We start from the raw sequence: 18436 nt of genomic DNA on the forward strand, positions 1-18436 counted from the left end.
CAGAGTACTTGGCTCTAAGGGACTCCGTAAGTGTGTGGAGAATGAATGGATGGATGAATGGTACATGAGTAGCAGACGAGAAGTGGCCCTAAGAGCACCTAGCATCCTTAGGTTCCAGCTTTGAACAGTAATTATTACTGATGTAGATGACCTGAGTTTCCCAATAAAAAGTATAATAAGTGCAATCCATTTTAGAAAAATGGATTTACAAAAATGAGATTAAACAAGTTTGAGTATATTTAAAAAGAAAATGAGTCCTAAAAAATGAAGAATCTTAAAATTTTCATTGTCGTAATGTTCTAAAAGTAACTTAAGTTTTCCTATACTAAGAGTTCCTTCATTGATTAGCAATAATTAGTAATTTCTCAGAGCTAAATGACTAATTTTAATCTTTGTGAGTTATTGCATAATTGGTCTTCTAAATGTTATGCACTCAATCTTTTTATTCATGGAATCTGTATTTGCAGTCTGCGTACTTGCTGAAGTTCATTTGTAACCCCCAAATTCATACTTGTGCTTTCAAGGTCATTCAAAGACATATCCAGAGTGGCAAAAAATTTGAGTGGCCCAGTGCCCATGTTCCCAGCTGAGGCCTTGTTTTACCTTTCATATCGTAAAGAAGTGTGCTTTTCATGGTCTGTTTAGTATCATGTTGTTCACATTTTAGCTTTTTGTTGATTTTACCATTTAAAATGGCCTCCAAGCATGGTGCTGAAGGGCTTTCTAGTGTTCCTAAGCACAAGAAAGCTTTGCCTTATTGAGAAAATTTGTTAGAAATACTCACAGAACTCAGGAAAATACTATGTTTAAGATTACAGTTGTTAAGTAAGCTTTATTTAGGCATGAGTTATAGTGCTGTTGGCTGTGAATTAAATGTTTAATAAATCAACAGTATAAATTAAATAAGGTGTCTTTAAACATAAACACACATAAAACAAGGTTTTGTATTGATTGATGAAAATGTTGTGACCAGAGGCTTGCAGGAACCTAACCCTGTATTTCCCCTAGGAGCAATGTTCAGTGTTCGCGGCGACTTTATAGAACATAACTACCGCGAATAACAAGAATCGACTGTAAGTTAAAATTCTGGACTTAAATGGAAATTTCAGGAAGTGCCTCTTCACCCATGTTAATTACAGTTTAGAGACTTTTTGGTTGGGATAAATATTTTATTTTAAAACCTTTCAACTATGAGGAGAACTGAATTCATTTGGTTCGGTGATCCTTTTTGAGCACTTACTATATGCCAGTAACTGTACTAGTTTTGAAGCATACAGAAACAAGTCATAAAATCTTTCCTCCAAGAATCTTTCAGTTAGGGGAATATTTCATTTTAATCCAACTGGTCTGATACCAACTGCAGTTTAATTTTGACACTACCTGGAGTTAACATAGACTCCATTGGTTAAAGACAAAGTTCTCTGTAAGAATGCCAAGGCTTCAAATGCCAGCTGAAAGTTCTTGGAATCTCCAGGTCACCCGTACTTCTGAAAACTGGCTACTGGCTACAAATTGGGGCATTTCTATGACACCCCTCATGTTCAGTAGTTTCGTAGAACAATTAGAACTCAGGAAAGTTCTATACTTACGATTACAGTTTTATTATAAAGATGATAGAGGAATAGGTTTGGGAGGAAGTGCAGTTTCCATGGCCTCTCTGTGAAGTCAGGGCATGTCACCCTCCAAGCACATTAGTGTTTTGGCCAGCAAGGATGCTCCTCAGAGCTTCATTGCCTTGAGATTTTACGGAATTTCATTACATAGGTATGATTGAATCTAATCTCTAGCCCCCATCTCTGCAGATCAGGTGTCTAAACATCCCAACTTTAATCACATGTTGCTATTTCTGGTGACCAGCCACCATTCTGAAGCTATTTGGAGGTCCACTAGGAGCTCCCTTGTTAACATAATAAAGACACCCCCTCTCACTCAGGAAATTCCAAAGGCTTTTAAAGCTCCTTGCCAAGAACTGGGGACAATTACCAGATATATTTATTTTTTATACTACAGGACAACTTGCCTTACAAATAGTAGAAGGTAAATTAGGTGTTCGCCAGATGGGAGCATAGATGTTTATGAGCAGATAGAAGAATATGTGCAGAAACATCAAGGGATGAACAAATTTGTGGAATAAAATGTTATTTAGTTAGCTAGAATGTCATGTTTAAAAAGGTAGTTGTTGAAGGTGAGTCCGGTAAAGTAGGTAGTCCGATCATGAAAGTCTGTGGAAACAGGTCACAAATCCTGTGCATATTTCGCCTTACAATGTGTGTTCTAACTTCAGTGGAAAATTTCAAACATGTGCAAAGAGTAGACAATAATACAGTGAATATATAATGAAAACAATGATCTATGTACCTATCACAATTAACACCTGGTGGTCAACTTGTTTCATCTGTGTTCCCCTTCATCTCTCCTTTACCCAACATATTATTTTGTAGCAAATATTATTTCATTCATAGATTTTTCTGTGTATATCTTTATGTGAGCTTTTAAAAATAACTATAATCCTATTTTTACAGCTAAAATTTTTCACAGTAATTTCCTAACATCATCAGATATCCAGTCATTTTGCAAATTGCCAATTTTCAAAAACAGCAGATCACTTGCTAGCATTTTTTAATTGAGATACTTTACTTTAAAAATTTAGATTTTGTAATTGAAAAATTGGAGGTTTAGCAATACTAGGGATATGTTTCTCCTTTATAAAAACAGGGCCTTGATCAAAGTCTTTGCCTAGCTGTCTCCTCACTGCTTTACCTTGTGAAGACTCTTGGAAAGGATTCCAACAGGTGCTTACCTTGATAAGATTTGCATTATGGAAAGATAACTAAAGTTGGGATCAGAATGCATTTGTTGGGGGGAAGAAAAAAGAATGTATTTAGGAGAGTGTGCAGGGAAGACAAGGACTACAGTTAAAGAACAGAATTAATGATAATATGTGGAGAGGGCACATTGAAAATTAAACTTGAATATCAAGTTGAGGTAGTTGGTAGATAGGAAATTCAGGTGAGACAGGAAATTGAAAATGAGCAAGTGGGTGCTTGGGAGAGAATAAGTGATTTGTTTGGGTGTTTTGATGGTGTGGTGGAGGTAAATACACCCAGTTAATTGGAGCCCTAACTTTAAGGGTTTTATAAATATGATTTACTCTTATTTTTGTATACATAAAGTGTGAGAATTCTCCAACTAAATTAAAGGAGGGGAGGACAGGAAAGGAAAGCAAAGACTACTTTTATTTTGAGGACATTCAGAGAACTCTTTTTAAGACAACTCTCAATTCCTTCTGTGTAAATGAAGGGTGGGTTCATGCCAGCTTGCCTGAAGAGTTCAGTCCATTTACTTTTAATTTACTTTTAATAGTAGGCCTGTATAGCCTTACTATATATTAATAATTGTCGGTTATAAGAAATATACTTATAAACAGCATTGCAGGGTCTGGCATCTAGTAAGTGCTTGGTAAGTGCTGGATTTGAATCAAAAGCCTTTTAAGGCATGAGCAGTAGTATGTATCTTAATTCAGATTAGAGTTTTTCACCTGATATTTCCCTTCAGTATCTTCACAAATAGGAAACTCAATAAATATTTGTACAATAAATGAATAATTCTGGTGATCTTAATTCCTTTATTTAAAAGGATTCTTTTTTCCTTAGTTTGAGATGGTATCAACATCCTACAGAAGAAGAATTAAGAATTCTTGCAGGGAAGCAGCAAAAAGGGAAAAGCAGAAAAGATAGGTAAGTTACATTGTAGAGCTTATAAAGTGTTAAGTATTTGACACAATTTATGTAAATCTATCTTGTACATTGGTTAAAGGAACTTTTACTAATAATGCTAAGAGCGTTTGATAAATTGGAGATTAAAACCCATGATCTGAAATAGTTTTGAATTACCTTTTAAGAAAACCCAGTATTTAGTAATTTAATATATGAGCACAGAAGTGATTATTTTACTTAAGAATGGTTAATTTTATTCTTTGTATATAAATTATGAAAACAGTATAGCCATCATATTAGAACTTGGTGGGGGTTGACTGGGGAGAAAAACCAGAGCTCATCTTTTTACCCTGTAACTCATTTACCTGTTGATTTGGGTTCTTTCCCAGGTTTTGCTGTCATTCAGTATTATGAGATGGGGCAAATTTATGTGCTTTTGACTTCTTTTTATTTTTTCAAATAGAAAGGGTAGACAGAGTAACTTTGTAGGTACCATTCAGTTGCTGCAAATTATATTGGCATTTAAACCTTTATGAAGAGAACTGCCTGCTAATAAACTTCATTGAATAGACCACAGCAGTCTTATCTGTTGAAATGGAAGGACGAAACAGTAATTTTGAAGGATCTTTCCAGCTTTGAAATTTTTATCTCTATTTGAATTGAATTCTCAAGTAAAGTACATGATAATTAGCCTCTCTATATGGGCCTTAGTGTCCTTAGCTGGGGAGGACTTCTTAGGACCCGAAACTATGATTCTGATATATTACAAAATGTCAGTGACAAAAAAATAGTCACCACATTTCTCATGTGTATCATAAAAATGATATTAACCTGGGCTAGTACATTTGTAAGTGCTAAATTTTTTTTAAAATTTTAAACATTTTTAAAATGTGATTCTTTGGCATGAAATTGGAAATTTTAAAAAGACTTTTTTGATCTTGCTACCATTCTCTTTTACACTTATCATTGCAAATATACCTTGAAGATCATTGGAATATTAAATGTAAGCCCTCCTTCTCTTTTTATTTTGAAAAGGCTTTACATGTACAAAAAGATGCCAAAATGGCACTGTCTTATTCCTGGTAGCAATAATTACTGTTTAGTTTATTGACATGAATTGATATTTTTACTGAGTTTTTTCCAGAGTAAATGAAAATTGTTTCTTGGTATTGTGATTAATGCTTTTGAAACGTAGTTTATTACTTTTTATATATATGTGATTGTCTTTTAAAAATTAAATTTAGGAATGATGCACGGGCACCTAAAGAACTCTTTTATTTCCCCCATTCGTGATTCAGTAAAAGCAACTCCAGATGAGCCTTTCACCTTACTGAATTTCTTACACACATAAATCTTAATATTATTTCTTCAACTCTGACTTGTTTATAGCTACAGGTCTCTTTATACGTATGTGTGGACATAGATAATTTCAAAGAGAAATGCATTTTTGTTTCATTGGCTTTTGTTCTTGCACCTAAGAAATAGTTAAATTGTTTTGAAGTGAAATACTAGAAAAGATGCCAGTTCCTTGCCTTTGCTTTCTTAAGTGAATTTCATGTCACAGAGGAGCCACTTTATCCTCTTTAAGGTATTCTGAAGTTTTCTTCCGTATGTTTAAATATTGCGTGATAATGGTGTTTCTTTAATTTTTTATTTGCTTTTACTCTTGTACCTAAAGGAAAAGACTTAGTTGTCTTAAAATCTACACAGGGGAGTAGGAGAAATAGGGTGAAGTGCTAAGCTAATAATTAAGATTTTTTCACTAATTTAGGTAACTCTTTTTCTTGGCAATCTGCATACTCATAATAATTTACATCCACATTTTGTAGTCTTCCCTTTAAAAACTACCTTTGACTATTGTACCTCCTTTTTGATGAAATATTAAAAATTCTTCTTTTATACGGTGAAATTTAATACCCCATTTCTGATTAGTTGATACAAGCGCTTTAATAACAGTATAGGTAACTTGCTTTTTGTGTCACTTGTCTGATTTTTATAGGAAATATAATGGTCACATTGAAAGTAAGCCACTGACCATTCCAAAGGATATTGATCTCCATCTAGAAACAAAGTCAGTTACAGAAGTGGATACTTTAGGTAAGGGAAATCTTGGTAAAGTGTTCTGTAAATCTCAGTTTTCTACTATGCTAGTGAAAGTACTTTCATTTTATCTATTTTTTGTTTGGTTTTTAATCATTAAGTCCATTTTACGGAATATGAAATCTTTTTCAGAACTTAGAAACTCAAAATGACTTCATTAGAATTGAATTTCTTTTGCAATTCACTTAACCTGTACTAAGAATTATTTTTCCCATTTTTCAGAAAGGCTGACTTACATGTTTGTTAATGCACTTTCTGTTTTATGTCGAGATCACAGTGACTTTTCAGCATTTTGAATTCTAGACTTCTTGCCATAAGTGCCATTCTGTTCCTTTTATGGTGTGGCTTGCACAAATGCTTTTGGGTGTTTGTTTTTAATTACCTGAACTTTTATGCTCATGCTTAGTAGACAGGAAAGTGGCTTTAGAGCAATGATCTGGATTAGGAATCAGAAAACTTATTCAAGATTTACTTTTGCCCATGGGATATTTCTGATAAGTTATGTGTTTTTTTCCTCCTTCCTGTATATCAATGTTTATAATTGTATAGTAACTATAATGATTTTATATTTAAAATAAAATTTATATGAAATTATTTGAATCCTGTAAGGGAATGGCATCTAAGATGACACTATACTAAACACTGATTTTCGAACCTGACTGTCCCTCAGAATCCCTTGAGCAGCTCTTTAAAAAGAAAGATTTTTCATTTCTACCCCTGGAGATCAAGTAAATCTAGAGTGAGTTCTGGGAACTTGTATTTTTTAAAATGTTCTTAATGGTTCTGACTTTGGACCAGGTTTGAGAACTAATGGTTTACCTGATAAGTGAGGCATAAAAATAACATGTTAAAGAATTTTGGTAATGAATAAATATCATATGTAATTTGGCCCTTCTTGTGTTAAATCATAACCACCCTGAAAAACCTTAGTAGCTTCATGTAACATCTCATATAGAAATTATTTAGTGGTACAAAATGGCTTCAGGATATTTGAAAGTTGATTCTATATTTACAAAGATTTGTACGTGTGTATTCTATACACACACACACACACACACACACACACACACACAACACATATTTTTTAATATGTTCTATATAATATTAGAAAGGGTGTCCTAGAATCCAAAAAGGTCAGTGAGGAACAGTATAATATTATTAAGACTTATGACTGGTTATGTCATCCTCTTTTTTCTTTTTAACTATTTTTCATGCAAAATCTAAAACATTTAAAAGCACTTTTTGACTAGTTGTCACATTGGCTTTATTAATCTCTTATGTGTGTTTGCATGTATAAAATGTTCTTAGACATGTAAATATAAGAATATATATACATTCTCCCTGATTTCTAGTACAGATTTTTGTCATTCTTACTAGTAACTCATGTTAAATGAATAATTATCAGCTTATTAACTTTAATAATAGCTTAAATTTAAGTATTTATCAGGCATTGTTTTACGTGCTTTACTTTAATTAGCCTTCTTCCAGTTCTATTAGGTGTGTAACTTTTATTGACCTTTTTTTATTCCCCCTTGAACTCATTGAATTCATATAGTTCAATAACTTGGTGTGGGTTGTATGCCAAATGTGGTAGAGCCAGTTAGTGAGACCTAGGCTATTTTAGCGAACTTAAAAAGATTAAAATTAAGGCCTTATCACATAGCTTCTTCAATATTTTGTTTCATTAATACAGTTTTGAAACTAATTGCAAATGGTAGTAGTTTAATAACTGGCCACATAATTTCAAGAGCAGAGTAAAATGGGGAGATGTTTTATTTATGTTTCTGTAATCATTTGTGAATGCATGCTCTGTGTGTGTGTTTAGGTAAAAGTAGAGGGTTTTCTCCTTGAATTTAATAAGGTACACTCATGAGTTTAAGGCAGACCACTAGGTTTGATGAGTTTTCTTTAGTTTCCAATAGCCTAATAAAAGGCACATAGATAATTATATTATTGAATACAAAAAGAATATAATACTTGGGTAAAACACGTAGCCAAGATTATGTATAATTTGTTCTTTTGTTGAATGTATATATATTACTGGTATCCCAATGAGTATCTTGAAAGTCTGTCTTAATTTGTATTCGCTATCTGTTATAAGAACCTCTAAAAGTGCCTAAAAATAGAAAACTACTTGAAATGTCACTTACCTATTTGCTATGTGTGAATTTCCTGGAGGATACCTCTGAATGTGGGTAGCACGAATTGGAACACTTGCTTCAGTTCTTAATAAAAATTGAAAGCTTTTAGGTAAATGGATGTTTGTCTACCCAACTAGATATTTGTCTGTGTGTTCTTCCCATTTCCCTGTCCTCCTTCTGAGAAGTCATTGATTCCAGATTTTAGATTTTAGGGTGATTTTAGAGGAGAAGTGAGGTGGCTAGAGGGTAAGAGTCCTTCAGCTACTTCAGGGTAAATCTTTCGGACTGCTGCTATTCATAAGCTAATATATTTATCAGGAACAAAAGAAAAAAAAACCTAACACAGTTAAAATAACTAGCTGCAAATTAAAAATTTACCCAGTCATAAAAGGATTTGTAATTTTTGTTATCTTATAAAGATAAGAGTTAGTTGTTTTAATATTTTAAATGTCTTACTTTGGTGTTTTATTTTCAAAATACTTTTTCTATAAATGCATGATTTTAAGTTATTCTCAGATACTACATTTTGCAACTAAAATTTTTCCACAGCAGTGTAGATCATTTTATTATGGAAACATAGGAATTGATGTTTATGTATGTGACTTACTCCCACATTTTCAGGAGGTCTTCTGCAAAATGATGCTGACACTTTGGACTGCACTCAGGCAGAAGTAAAACAGAATATCTGAGATGAAAAGAGAGACAGAATCTGATTTACTATCGGAGAACGCTAATTTTAATGTAAACCCTCTGTTGGAAGGGCTATCGTTTTTATAGAAGGCATTTCATCGACTTTTCTTGCAGGAACACAAGCAAGAATAGAAAGTATATGTATTGTTTATTTCAATCTGCATTAACTCAAAAAATTATTAATCTTCCTTTAATGCATGCAGTTAATAACTATAGCAAAGCTTAACTCTCTTACTTCACAGAAATGAAAAATGTAAATAAACTTAACTTTGTACCAATTTATACCTTCATGTTAAAGTATCATACTTTAGGATCTTAAAAAAAACACCTTGAGGGGCACCTGACTTCGACTGAGGTCATGATCCTAGGATCCAGTCCCTGTCTGCTGCCTGCTCAGTGGTGCTTTTCCCTCTCTCCTTGCCCCTCCCCCTTGCTCATTCTCTCTCTCTCTCCTTCTCTGTCTCTCTCTCTCTCTCTCTCACAAATAAATAAGTAAATAAAATCTTTTTAAAAATTAAAAAATATATTTAAAAGAGGGGTGCCTGGGTGACTCAGTTGGTTAAGCATCCAACTCTTGGTTTCTCAGGTCATGATCTCAGGGTCACAAGATTGAGCCTCCCACCAGGCTCTGTGGTCAGTGCAATATCTACTGGAGATTATCTCCCTCTCCCTCTGTTCCTCCCTCTGCTCCTGCTTTCTCTCTAAAATAGTAAATAAAATCTTAAAAAATTTTTTTAAACCCTGATTTTTTAATTTCTGTAAAAACAGCTAATTAGCTGAGAAAATCCCAGCTCATTTTGTAATCATATATTTTTAAAAACAGTTTAAATAGTTTTTGGTAATCATCCCAGGTCTTAAGAAATTATTTAATTTGTGAGGTATTAAAATTTAATTTTGAATGTCAACATTCTCTGTTTCCTGCATTTTTAGATTCTCATATTTGCAAACCTTACATTGCATATCAACAAATGAGAAAGTTTAGCATGGCTAAAGTTAATTATAGTTAAATCCTCCTAAGCTGTTTATTTATGAAAGTTTAAGTAAACTTTTTTTTTGACCTTTATTTTTCAGCATTGCATTATTTTCCAGAATACCAGTGGCTGGTGGATTTCACAGTGGCTGCTACAGTTGTGTATCTAGTAACTGAAGTCTACTACAATTTTATGAAGCCCACACAGGAAATGAATATCAGCTTAGTCTGGTGCCTGCTTGTTTTATCTTTCGCAATGTATCCTTCAGAACATCATTAGTAATTATATATAAGTTTGTGCTCCTCTTGTAGCTAATACAATTAGATCTCATCTCTTATTTGAAAAAAAAAATTGGGGTAGAAAATTTTTCTTTGTTGAAATCCTCTTTATTTAATAGAAAAAACTTGACAAGTAGAGGTAAATAGTTTAAAAAGTGAAATACAAGAAAAGATGCCAGTTCCTTGCCTTTGCTTTCTTATGTGAGCTTCATGTCACAGAGGAGCCACTTTCCCCTGTTTTAGGTATTCTGAGATTTTCTTCCATATGTTTAAATATGGTGATATTTAAATGATGTTGCTTATGGTGATAACGGTGTTTCTTGAATCTTAGGTTATTGCACCTTTCTCCCCCTTCCTTTTCCTTTCTTCAGTTCCTCCAGAATAGTAAGAAAACAACTGTTTTACCAAATCAGTAGTCAGTTTTTGTGATACCTATGAAAATATTATTTATAGTAAGAATTATAGTGTTTTACCACCTTCCTTGAACAATTTTTTATTCTTGTATGTAGACGCTAAATTTCTTTACAGAATTCTAAACCTCAGTAGTTCAAACACATCATTTCTTTTTTGTTTTCCCTTGGAAATAGCCTCCTGGAGCTCTCAATTCTGTAAACTTAACTGCATAGCTGTTAACCTGGGATTTTCTTTACTGTCTTCCCTTAGAATTCCTTGTGCCTCTTTTTGGATCACATGATCTGCTTGTCTTTGGTTGACTGACCTTTGGCAGAGTACTTGCCCCTATAGTGCCCTGGAAAGAGGTGTTTTTAATTTTGAAATCTGCATGCCTGAAGTTATTTTCTCCTCATACTCAGTTGATAGTTTGGCTCAGTACAAATTTTAAAGAAGAGTTTTTCCTGAAAGTTTTGAATGCTCTCAAGAAAACTCGATGCCTTCCTGCCCTTTGCATATGCCTCCCTTTCCTCTACGTCCACCCTCTAAATACTTTTTCTCTTTTGGTATTCTGAAGTTTTCATCATTAATTGGGTTAAATTCTAGGTTTAGCTTTTAAATCTGGGGACTCCTCCTTTTTTACTTGGCAATTTTTTACCTTACTTTTATTAAAATTAAACATTACCTCCTCCGTTTCTGCCTCTCCAGAGATAGCTCCTTTTTGTTTGATATTTACATGAGTATTTCCATGTGGGTAAAAAGCTCCTACTTGATTTTAGTTTTTGGCTTTAACTGATAACTGTTTCTGTGTAAATGAGGACTTGGCACATACGTGTGGCTTGTCATCTATCACTAATCATTTCCCATTCACCTCGCCTTCTAAATAAAGATACTGTCACTTTTTAGAGGAATTTTCCTGCTTTTTTTCTTCTCACTCATTTTATTTATGTACGTAAAAACAATTTTTTTTTAATATACTGTCATTTTGGTGTGGAGGGAGACCCCAGAAGTCAGTGGATGTGCTCAATCTGCACTTTTTTCCAGAAATTTTATACTGACTCTGTGATAAAATTCTGTTTCCTGTCATCTTTTTCAGGGACTCTTTGTAATAACTTATTCTTCCTTTGAATGGTTCTTTAATATTATTTCCCTTTTTCCATTTATTTTATTTTCTTGATTTTTCTCTTAATTTTCTCTTAAACCTTTTGCTGAATTTTTTTTATATGAACTTTTAAAAAAAATTTTGAAGACTTTGATGTTCTATTTCCGTATCATTCTTGTGTCATGGTTGTGTAACATCTTTTTAGTTCTAAGGATATTAGTATCTTTTAAGTTTTAATTTATGCCTAGTGTTGTTTATTTTCTGAGTATCCCTTTCCCCTGCCTTTTTAATTGTCATCATGTTAGAGATTGGTCTTAAAATGTTGAATGACTTTTGATTATCTTTATATTTAAGAAGAAGGCAGTTAAAAATTAAAAAGTTTTGTACAAGTGGCTGGAACTTGTTAGTGGCCTTTTTCGCAGATGACTGAGTGGGGGACTTTATAATATCCTGGGGGACCTCTTAATATCAGTGTCTGCAGGTTGTTGGGTTGTCATTTTCTCCAACAAGAATTGTCCATTCTCTCATCTTTGGGGTATAAATCTGACAGCCAGTGTTGCACTGACTGGGGAAGAAGGCTCAGATATTTAATGTAGAGGCATTAATTTAAATGCATTTCTGTGACTCCCCAGTGCCTCTTGTTTTCATGTCTTTATTGTCACCCTAAGTTTTGCCTGGTGCTTCCAAGCCAGATCTTTGCTGATGTATTATCTTCATATAGTATTTCTTCTGGATTCTGCCAGTATTGGGGAAGGGCCATCACCTAATATGAATGATTAGGCAAGAAAAGCTCTGGCAAGTCTGGTTACTGCTAATATAGTCATTCAACCTATCATCCTGTTTTCATTCATCCTGCAACTTCTTCACAGGTCCCTGCTGTCTCCATTTTCTGAATTTTCCAGAGCTTATGAATGAGTTGGCTTTCTTTTTACTGGGTTTCTCCCTTTGTTGACCCCAGCGTAACAGAGAAAGTGGAGGCCTAAATCAGTTACTGCTTGTTCATCTGTTTTGACTGTCTTCCAAACTTTTGTTGACATTGCTTTTCTAGCAACTGTCATCTTTTCCTCTTCTTTGTTTCTGATGGCTTTTAGTTTCTTTGCTATATGGTTTAGTCAGATTTCGGGAGTAAGCAGAATAAATGCATATCCTACATCTTTTACATTCAACTAGAGACTGCTGAACTGTCTTTTAAAAATATAAATGGATACTATTTTGAATACATGATAGGATTTGACATTCAGCATCCCTATGCTCCTTGTTGACTCTTTGGGTTGATTTAGGTGTAATGTAGGCCAGAAGAGCCAGAACAAAGTCTTTAAGAGTTGACATCTTCACCATGCATATATTCTGCTGGATAGAAATACTGATTATATGTGTCATTTGAGAAACATCCCCAGGTATCTTGTACTATACTAATCTCAAGAGGAGATAAAGTTGATAAGCAATTAGAATATTACTTTTTAATTCTATAGTGTTAAATATGTAAAAATACTATGCAGTCAGTATAAAGACCCAGCCGTAGATGTCAAGTTACATAAACACACTAAAAATATCTTAACTTGATAATTAGCACTAGCTGACTACTTTTTTTTTTTATACTTCAAAATATTTCTCTGAAATACTGCTTATTTTGGAATATTCTTCATTTTCGTCATAGTTGATGGCAGGATATTAAAATGGTCTTTGTGGTATTTATGTAGAAATGCATACTTGATATCCAGTTTTATTTAATGTTCTACAACGCTTAATACCTATTTACCAGAGAAATTAGAAAAATGTACCTCTTAAGAGCTACTAAGATTATTGTTTATGTGAATAAATTTCATCTTTCATTTCATTCAGTAATGCCTAATAATGCGAGAGCAAAGGTCCCACACTGTTCTGCACTGAACTGGCTCTGCTTAGTTTTAAGTAGTGCACTTGTGAAATGCTCCAGACAATAGCTTCTCTGCGGGAATCTGGTAGCTGGCTGTCTCGCCATCCTAGAGAAGACAGAAAGTGCTGAAGGGCTTTAGAATCCAAGCTATTTTCTGCCAACTTTAACCCTGCACAAAGGGAATAGGGAAGAAGAAGGAAAGGAGAATTGTGTGTATGTTTAGGTATGTGATTTTCCTTCGATCTTGTAGCATGTGAGAAAATGACCTACTGCCTTCAGTGGTATGCAGGAATCCAGAATTCAATGTGAGCTCTCCAGATTTAACGTCAGGGAGGAGTCTGTTTATAGCCCATCTTTTATTTTAGTTATAACATATCTGGTTTGCCTTTCACACCGTATGAACAGTGTGTAACTGCAGTGATCCCTGTCTGGCTTCTCTTCATTTTCTTATTGTATGTGCCTACTTATTAGTCAAACACATGTCTCCATTGATTACATAGGACAATAGTTCCACTTAATTCCAGAGTCACACATACATCAGTTGATTCAGAAATTCTCTGCAGTTGTTAACTGATAAAATGTCCTTTATTAAAGTGGTCCCAAATTTAGACATGTAGAACTTAAATAATTGGCTCACTTAAAAGTGAGAAAAAAAACTGTTTCATTACATGGTCATTTTGGTTTTTTCTCCCCATCAGTTTTATTTGACATACTCATGTAGGACCACAATTACAACTTACACAAAATCTTGAAAGTTGTAAAAGCCCAGGAATGAGGTTTTTTTAAAAAAATGTGTGACACTCAGCTCTTGAATCCTCGTACCTAATACTGGGCTGTCTCTTACCATCAGCTCTGCTTTCTGTTTCGACAGAGTTGTACATGCATCTCAGCTATCACACCTTCTGGCCTCACTCCTTAAACCCAGGCTCATTCTCAGCTTTACTCCTTTGCCTGTTTGTAATTCTAACCACCTCATTTGATCGAGTGTCTGTGTTCTAGGACCATTTATGCTGAGTTACATGGTATGGGGAAGACAAAGGGTAAAGAAAGCCTTAGAGTAAGGATGGAGCAGTTGTATTAATTGTCTTTCCTACATGATGACCCATGAAGTCTTAGAGGCACTAGAGAAATGTCTCCTGATTTTATAATATGAAATAATATAATTTTCATTTATGAACAAAGGAAAAGCAAAGGTAAAAATGATGCTTACCAAAAAATTCAGTAATCCTTTGGTAGAAGTAAAACTTTTTAAAATTAAAATACTTTATAATCGATGGGTTTTTTTTTCCCAAAGAAACTGTCTTATGAATAAGCTGTATCACATAGTAATATTGAGTCAATTACGTGAATTTGAGTGAGAAGAAAGCTGTTCTACAAAGAATGATAGAGCTTCTCAGTAGTCCTATTATATTTGGTTAAAGGACTGGATCATTAGTCACATTTCCACATTGCTTGTATTTTACAATGTGGATGGTTTAAGGTACAAAACCCTATTATGTATGTTCTTAAGGCTATGTTTTAAATTTTTAATTTGCCTTGGTTGCCAGACATGCAAATTTCATTCAGTGCCAAAAGTTGGGAATGGTTTAAATGGAAATAAATTCTAAGGTTTTCTGTGTTAAATATTAAGTTCTATATGTACATTTGTAAATTAAAGTGTGCAAATTAAATGCTATATTTGTTTGCTATAGTAAATAGACCGCTATAGCAAACCATCACAACTTGGTCACCTTTTCTAAATTCTTTCAGGGATTCTAAATTACTGTATTCGTATTTTATAAAACGTTCTGCTTTATATCAATAAGAAAAATGAAACCCTAAACCCTGAAGTGAACTGCATCTGTAAGCCATCAAGTCTCCTGGTGAGAAAGGAACAGAGTAAAAGCTGTTGAGTCTAAACCAAAGTACTTGGTTAAAAATTTGTACGTAGCATGGTATGTCAAAGATTGTTTCTTTTACAGACTTTTGGAGAACTTCTATAAAACCATTGTTGCCAGTTTATTTGCCTTTCAGGTCAGAAGCCCAGAGTTAAACAGAGAACTTACTTTGGGAGATAAAACCAGTATTTCTGGATTATTAATTTATAATTGAGACTTTTTTTCCCCCTTTTGGCTAGGAAGTGATAATTTTCTTCCTACACCTAAAAGTTTAAGGATAATCTTTATTATTTTGCTTTATTTTAATCCAGATGACTAGTTAATAGTTTCTTGTTTGCTTGCTTATTTTTAAATAAAACCTATATTTTATGCTCCCAAAAATCCGTGACTGTTTTTTCCTTCTACAATCTGGCTAGGTTGAGGAGAAATTCTAAACATGCATAATAGTTTTGGTTTTGTTTTTTGGGTTTTTTTGTTTATGTTTTTGTTTTTTGCCTAATTCTGAGAGAAATTTAGGTGCACTGTTTTCTCTTTAAAGTAATTGAACCTTCTTTTAAGAAAATATGAAAAGATCATTTTAGTTTAGATTATTCAAGTTGGTTGTTCTATTTTTTAAGTTGGAAGACAGACTCAAATCTTAAAATGATTTTACTTGATAGGTCATAAGGATTAATGTACTTGTTAGTTTTCAGTGTATGTACTGTAGCAGATTCTTGATACAGATTTTAGGCTTTGCAGTGACTATGCAAAGTCAATGTGTTTTTAGTATTTTGGTTGCTTTTTCTTACATAAAAATAGCTGTAAGAGGGTTAGCCATTTGAATAGAAGAAACCTTTTTATTGTTAGTTGTCACAAAAACAAGACTATAATCGCTCATGGAGTAGAAAACTTTCACTTTACATGAAAATGACTTAGTTGTGTGGAAAGATGATATTTTTAAAAAAATACTATAAATTTTTTGAAAAAAATTTGAGAAACTTCTGGAAAACCTCTGTGTTTATTCTTAGGATAGTATCCATTAGATTCATGTATTGGCCACAAAATTCTTTCATAATGGGATCTCTATTTCCTTCCTTCTCAGAAAAAGCATTGATAAATATCTTTGAATAATTTCAAGATGTTAGGGTATAGAAGACATTTTCTTAATATGAGAATTCGGTCTTTAAAATAATGCAAGTACAAATTAAATTAAAACAGTGTCTTTATATAAGTAGGTGTTCTGTAAGTTGCTAACCTAGATCTGAGAGAAATTTGCCATTTTAGATCTAAAAATTAAGCCTATTCATCATTTAAAAGCTCTTTCTCCAGCTCAAAGGTAAATATATTTAAGATATTTCCTACTGATTAAATCTTTCCACTTGTCCTTGATTTTTTTTACATATTGAAATTTTGGTGTTTGCCTGTATAGTTGCTTAATTCCAGTTGTGAAAAATGTTGATATTACATTAGAACTTTAAAAATGTCAGCCATTTGGCAGAAAAAAATTTATTCTATCTCTAACATTGTTTTTATTTTAAGGGTTGAGATTTTGTTACCTAAAGTAAAATAAGTTAGCCTTTAGAGTATGTGGTCCATTCAGCTGGGACTGAGGGGTTAAAAAGGAAGAAAAATTATTAAAAGAAAATGACTATTTGCATCAGTAGTTTTGCATTTGCTGTTTTGAATATTTACTAATATATTCTTTATGAAAGTCTAATATACAGAATGATCTATGAAAATAATAGCAAGATAAAGGTAGTAGAAGAGTTTATTTAAAGTACTTGAACATTATTTCCCTTAGATTATAGATCAGGAAATGTTTTGTCTTCAATGTTTTTTGCAATACATGTCTGTAAATATAGAAGCCTAATTTTTTGGTATAATAATGTTATTTACATTATCAGGTTGTATTTATGTATGAAAGGATAAAAGTAAGTGTATCTTACTTGGAAGAAAGAACAGATTTAAAGGAACTAAGTTAGAGAAATTAATTTTGAAAGCCATTCCTATCATATTTCAGGTATAGTCTGTTACTTATTTTTTTATATGAATAATTTACGGTTAGTAAGCATATTCATGGGATTAGAGCATAAAAGGATTTTTCCTATTTCAAAATAATCTATTATATTTAGGTATTAGAGACATTTGGTAAGTAGCTCAACAAAAACTTTGTTACTATCTTAGCTAGTATAGAGAGTGTCTGTAAGTGGTCTCAAAATAGAGTTACCACAGTTACTGGTGAGGAACTCTAAATGGGGTATCACAGTGTACTTATTTCGCCTGCTCAAAAAATAAGCCAGTTTTATATTTTGATATGTCAAATGCTAACAAAAGTCTTTCTTCATAGGAAGTTTTTCTTTAGTCTGCTACTATGTACTATTTAACAAGTTTGGACTTATTATATATTAATTGAATAAAATACACATTGCTCCAAAAGTTTGGTGAAACAAGCAGATGAGTTTTGAGTTGAAACATGGTGAAGAATCTACAAAATAAAATCCCATGATAGACTTCAGTTGGTGCAGCAGATCTTTGCATAATTCTTTTGGCCAGGAATAAACTTTCAGGCACTGGGGTTATTGCTGGAAAATACACAGATACTGTTCTTTTTCCTTTCCTTTCTTTTTTACTTTCTTTCGTTCTTTATTTCTTTCTTTGTAAGGTTTTATTTATTGACAGGGGCACAGCAAGAGAGGGAACACAAGCAGTGGGAATGGGTGAGGGAGAAGCAGGCTTTGCGCCAAGCGGGGAGCCCCATGCGGGGCTCCGTCCCAGCACCTTGGGATCATGACCTGAGTTGAAGGCAGATGCTTAACCGACTGAGCCACCCAGGCTCCCCAGATATTTTTCTTTTGGAGAAAGAGTAGAACTCTTGGAAAAGCTGCCCGTTTACTTGTTTATAAAATAGTTAAATGTTTGTTCTGTTCTCTTCTGGGTTGTGTATACATCAGGCTTTTGCCAGTAGATGATTAAATAGGATTGAAATCATAACAGTTTTATGATGGTAGTGTTTCATGGCATTGAAGCATTTCTAACAGTTGGTTAATACTAATTACCATTAACATTTCACTATATTTTAATAGGATGTGGAAATAATTTCAGTGCATGAGATTGAAAAGGTGGTAAAGCAAACATATGTGCTTTATGCTGTAAATTCATAGTTATTTAGGTTCTTTTAAACTCCAGGACACATTGTACCTTTTTTCTGGCATTGGTGGGGGGGTGTGTTGTAGATCAAGACTTTATTAAAGCCTAGTTTGAATTTCTTCAAATGTTAATGTTTGTCAAACAATGTGTACACATAGGTTATATAGAC

The 18436-nt window shown here is 33.3% G+C and overlaps 1 protein-coding gene and 1 pseudogene across 9 annotated transcripts in view; both read left to right on the forward strand.

Moving 5' to 3' along the window:
- The window catches only part of LOC309860848 (elongation factor 1-alpha 1 pseudogene), a 424877-nt pseudogene that overhangs the window by 205187 nt on the left and 201254 nt on the right, over positions 1 to 18436 (forward strand). The gene's annotated exons all lie outside the window — the stretch shown is intronic.
- TMEM161B (transmembrane protein 161B) overlaps positions 1 to 18436 on the forward strand; it is a 67129-nt gene that overhangs the window by 29670 nt on the left and 19023 nt on the right. For 3 of the 8 annotated variants that reach the window (XM_082724378.1, XM_082724373.1, XM_082724379.1), the window contains 3 exons: positions 3654 to 3737; positions 5716 to 5813; positions 9719 to 9875. In XM_082724378.1, the coding sequence (XP_082580504.1) occupies positions 3654 to 3737; positions 5716 to 5813; positions 9719 to 9875 (339 nt within the window). Of the gene's footprint in view, positions 1 to 1008; positions 1074 to 3653; positions 3738 to 5715; positions 5814 to 9718; positions 9876 to 18436 lie in introns of those variants that run through there. The other 5 variants (XM_082724374.1, XM_082724375.1, XM_082724377.1 and 2 more) reach the window with 4 other exon arrangements.

The sequence above is a fragment of the Mustela nivalis genome, assembly GCF_964662115.1.
Source record: "Mustela nivalis genome assembly, chromosome: 3".
Classification (NCBI taxonomy): domain Eukaryota; kingdom Metazoa; phylum Chordata; class Mammalia; order Carnivora; family Mustelidae; genus Mustela; species Mustela nivalis.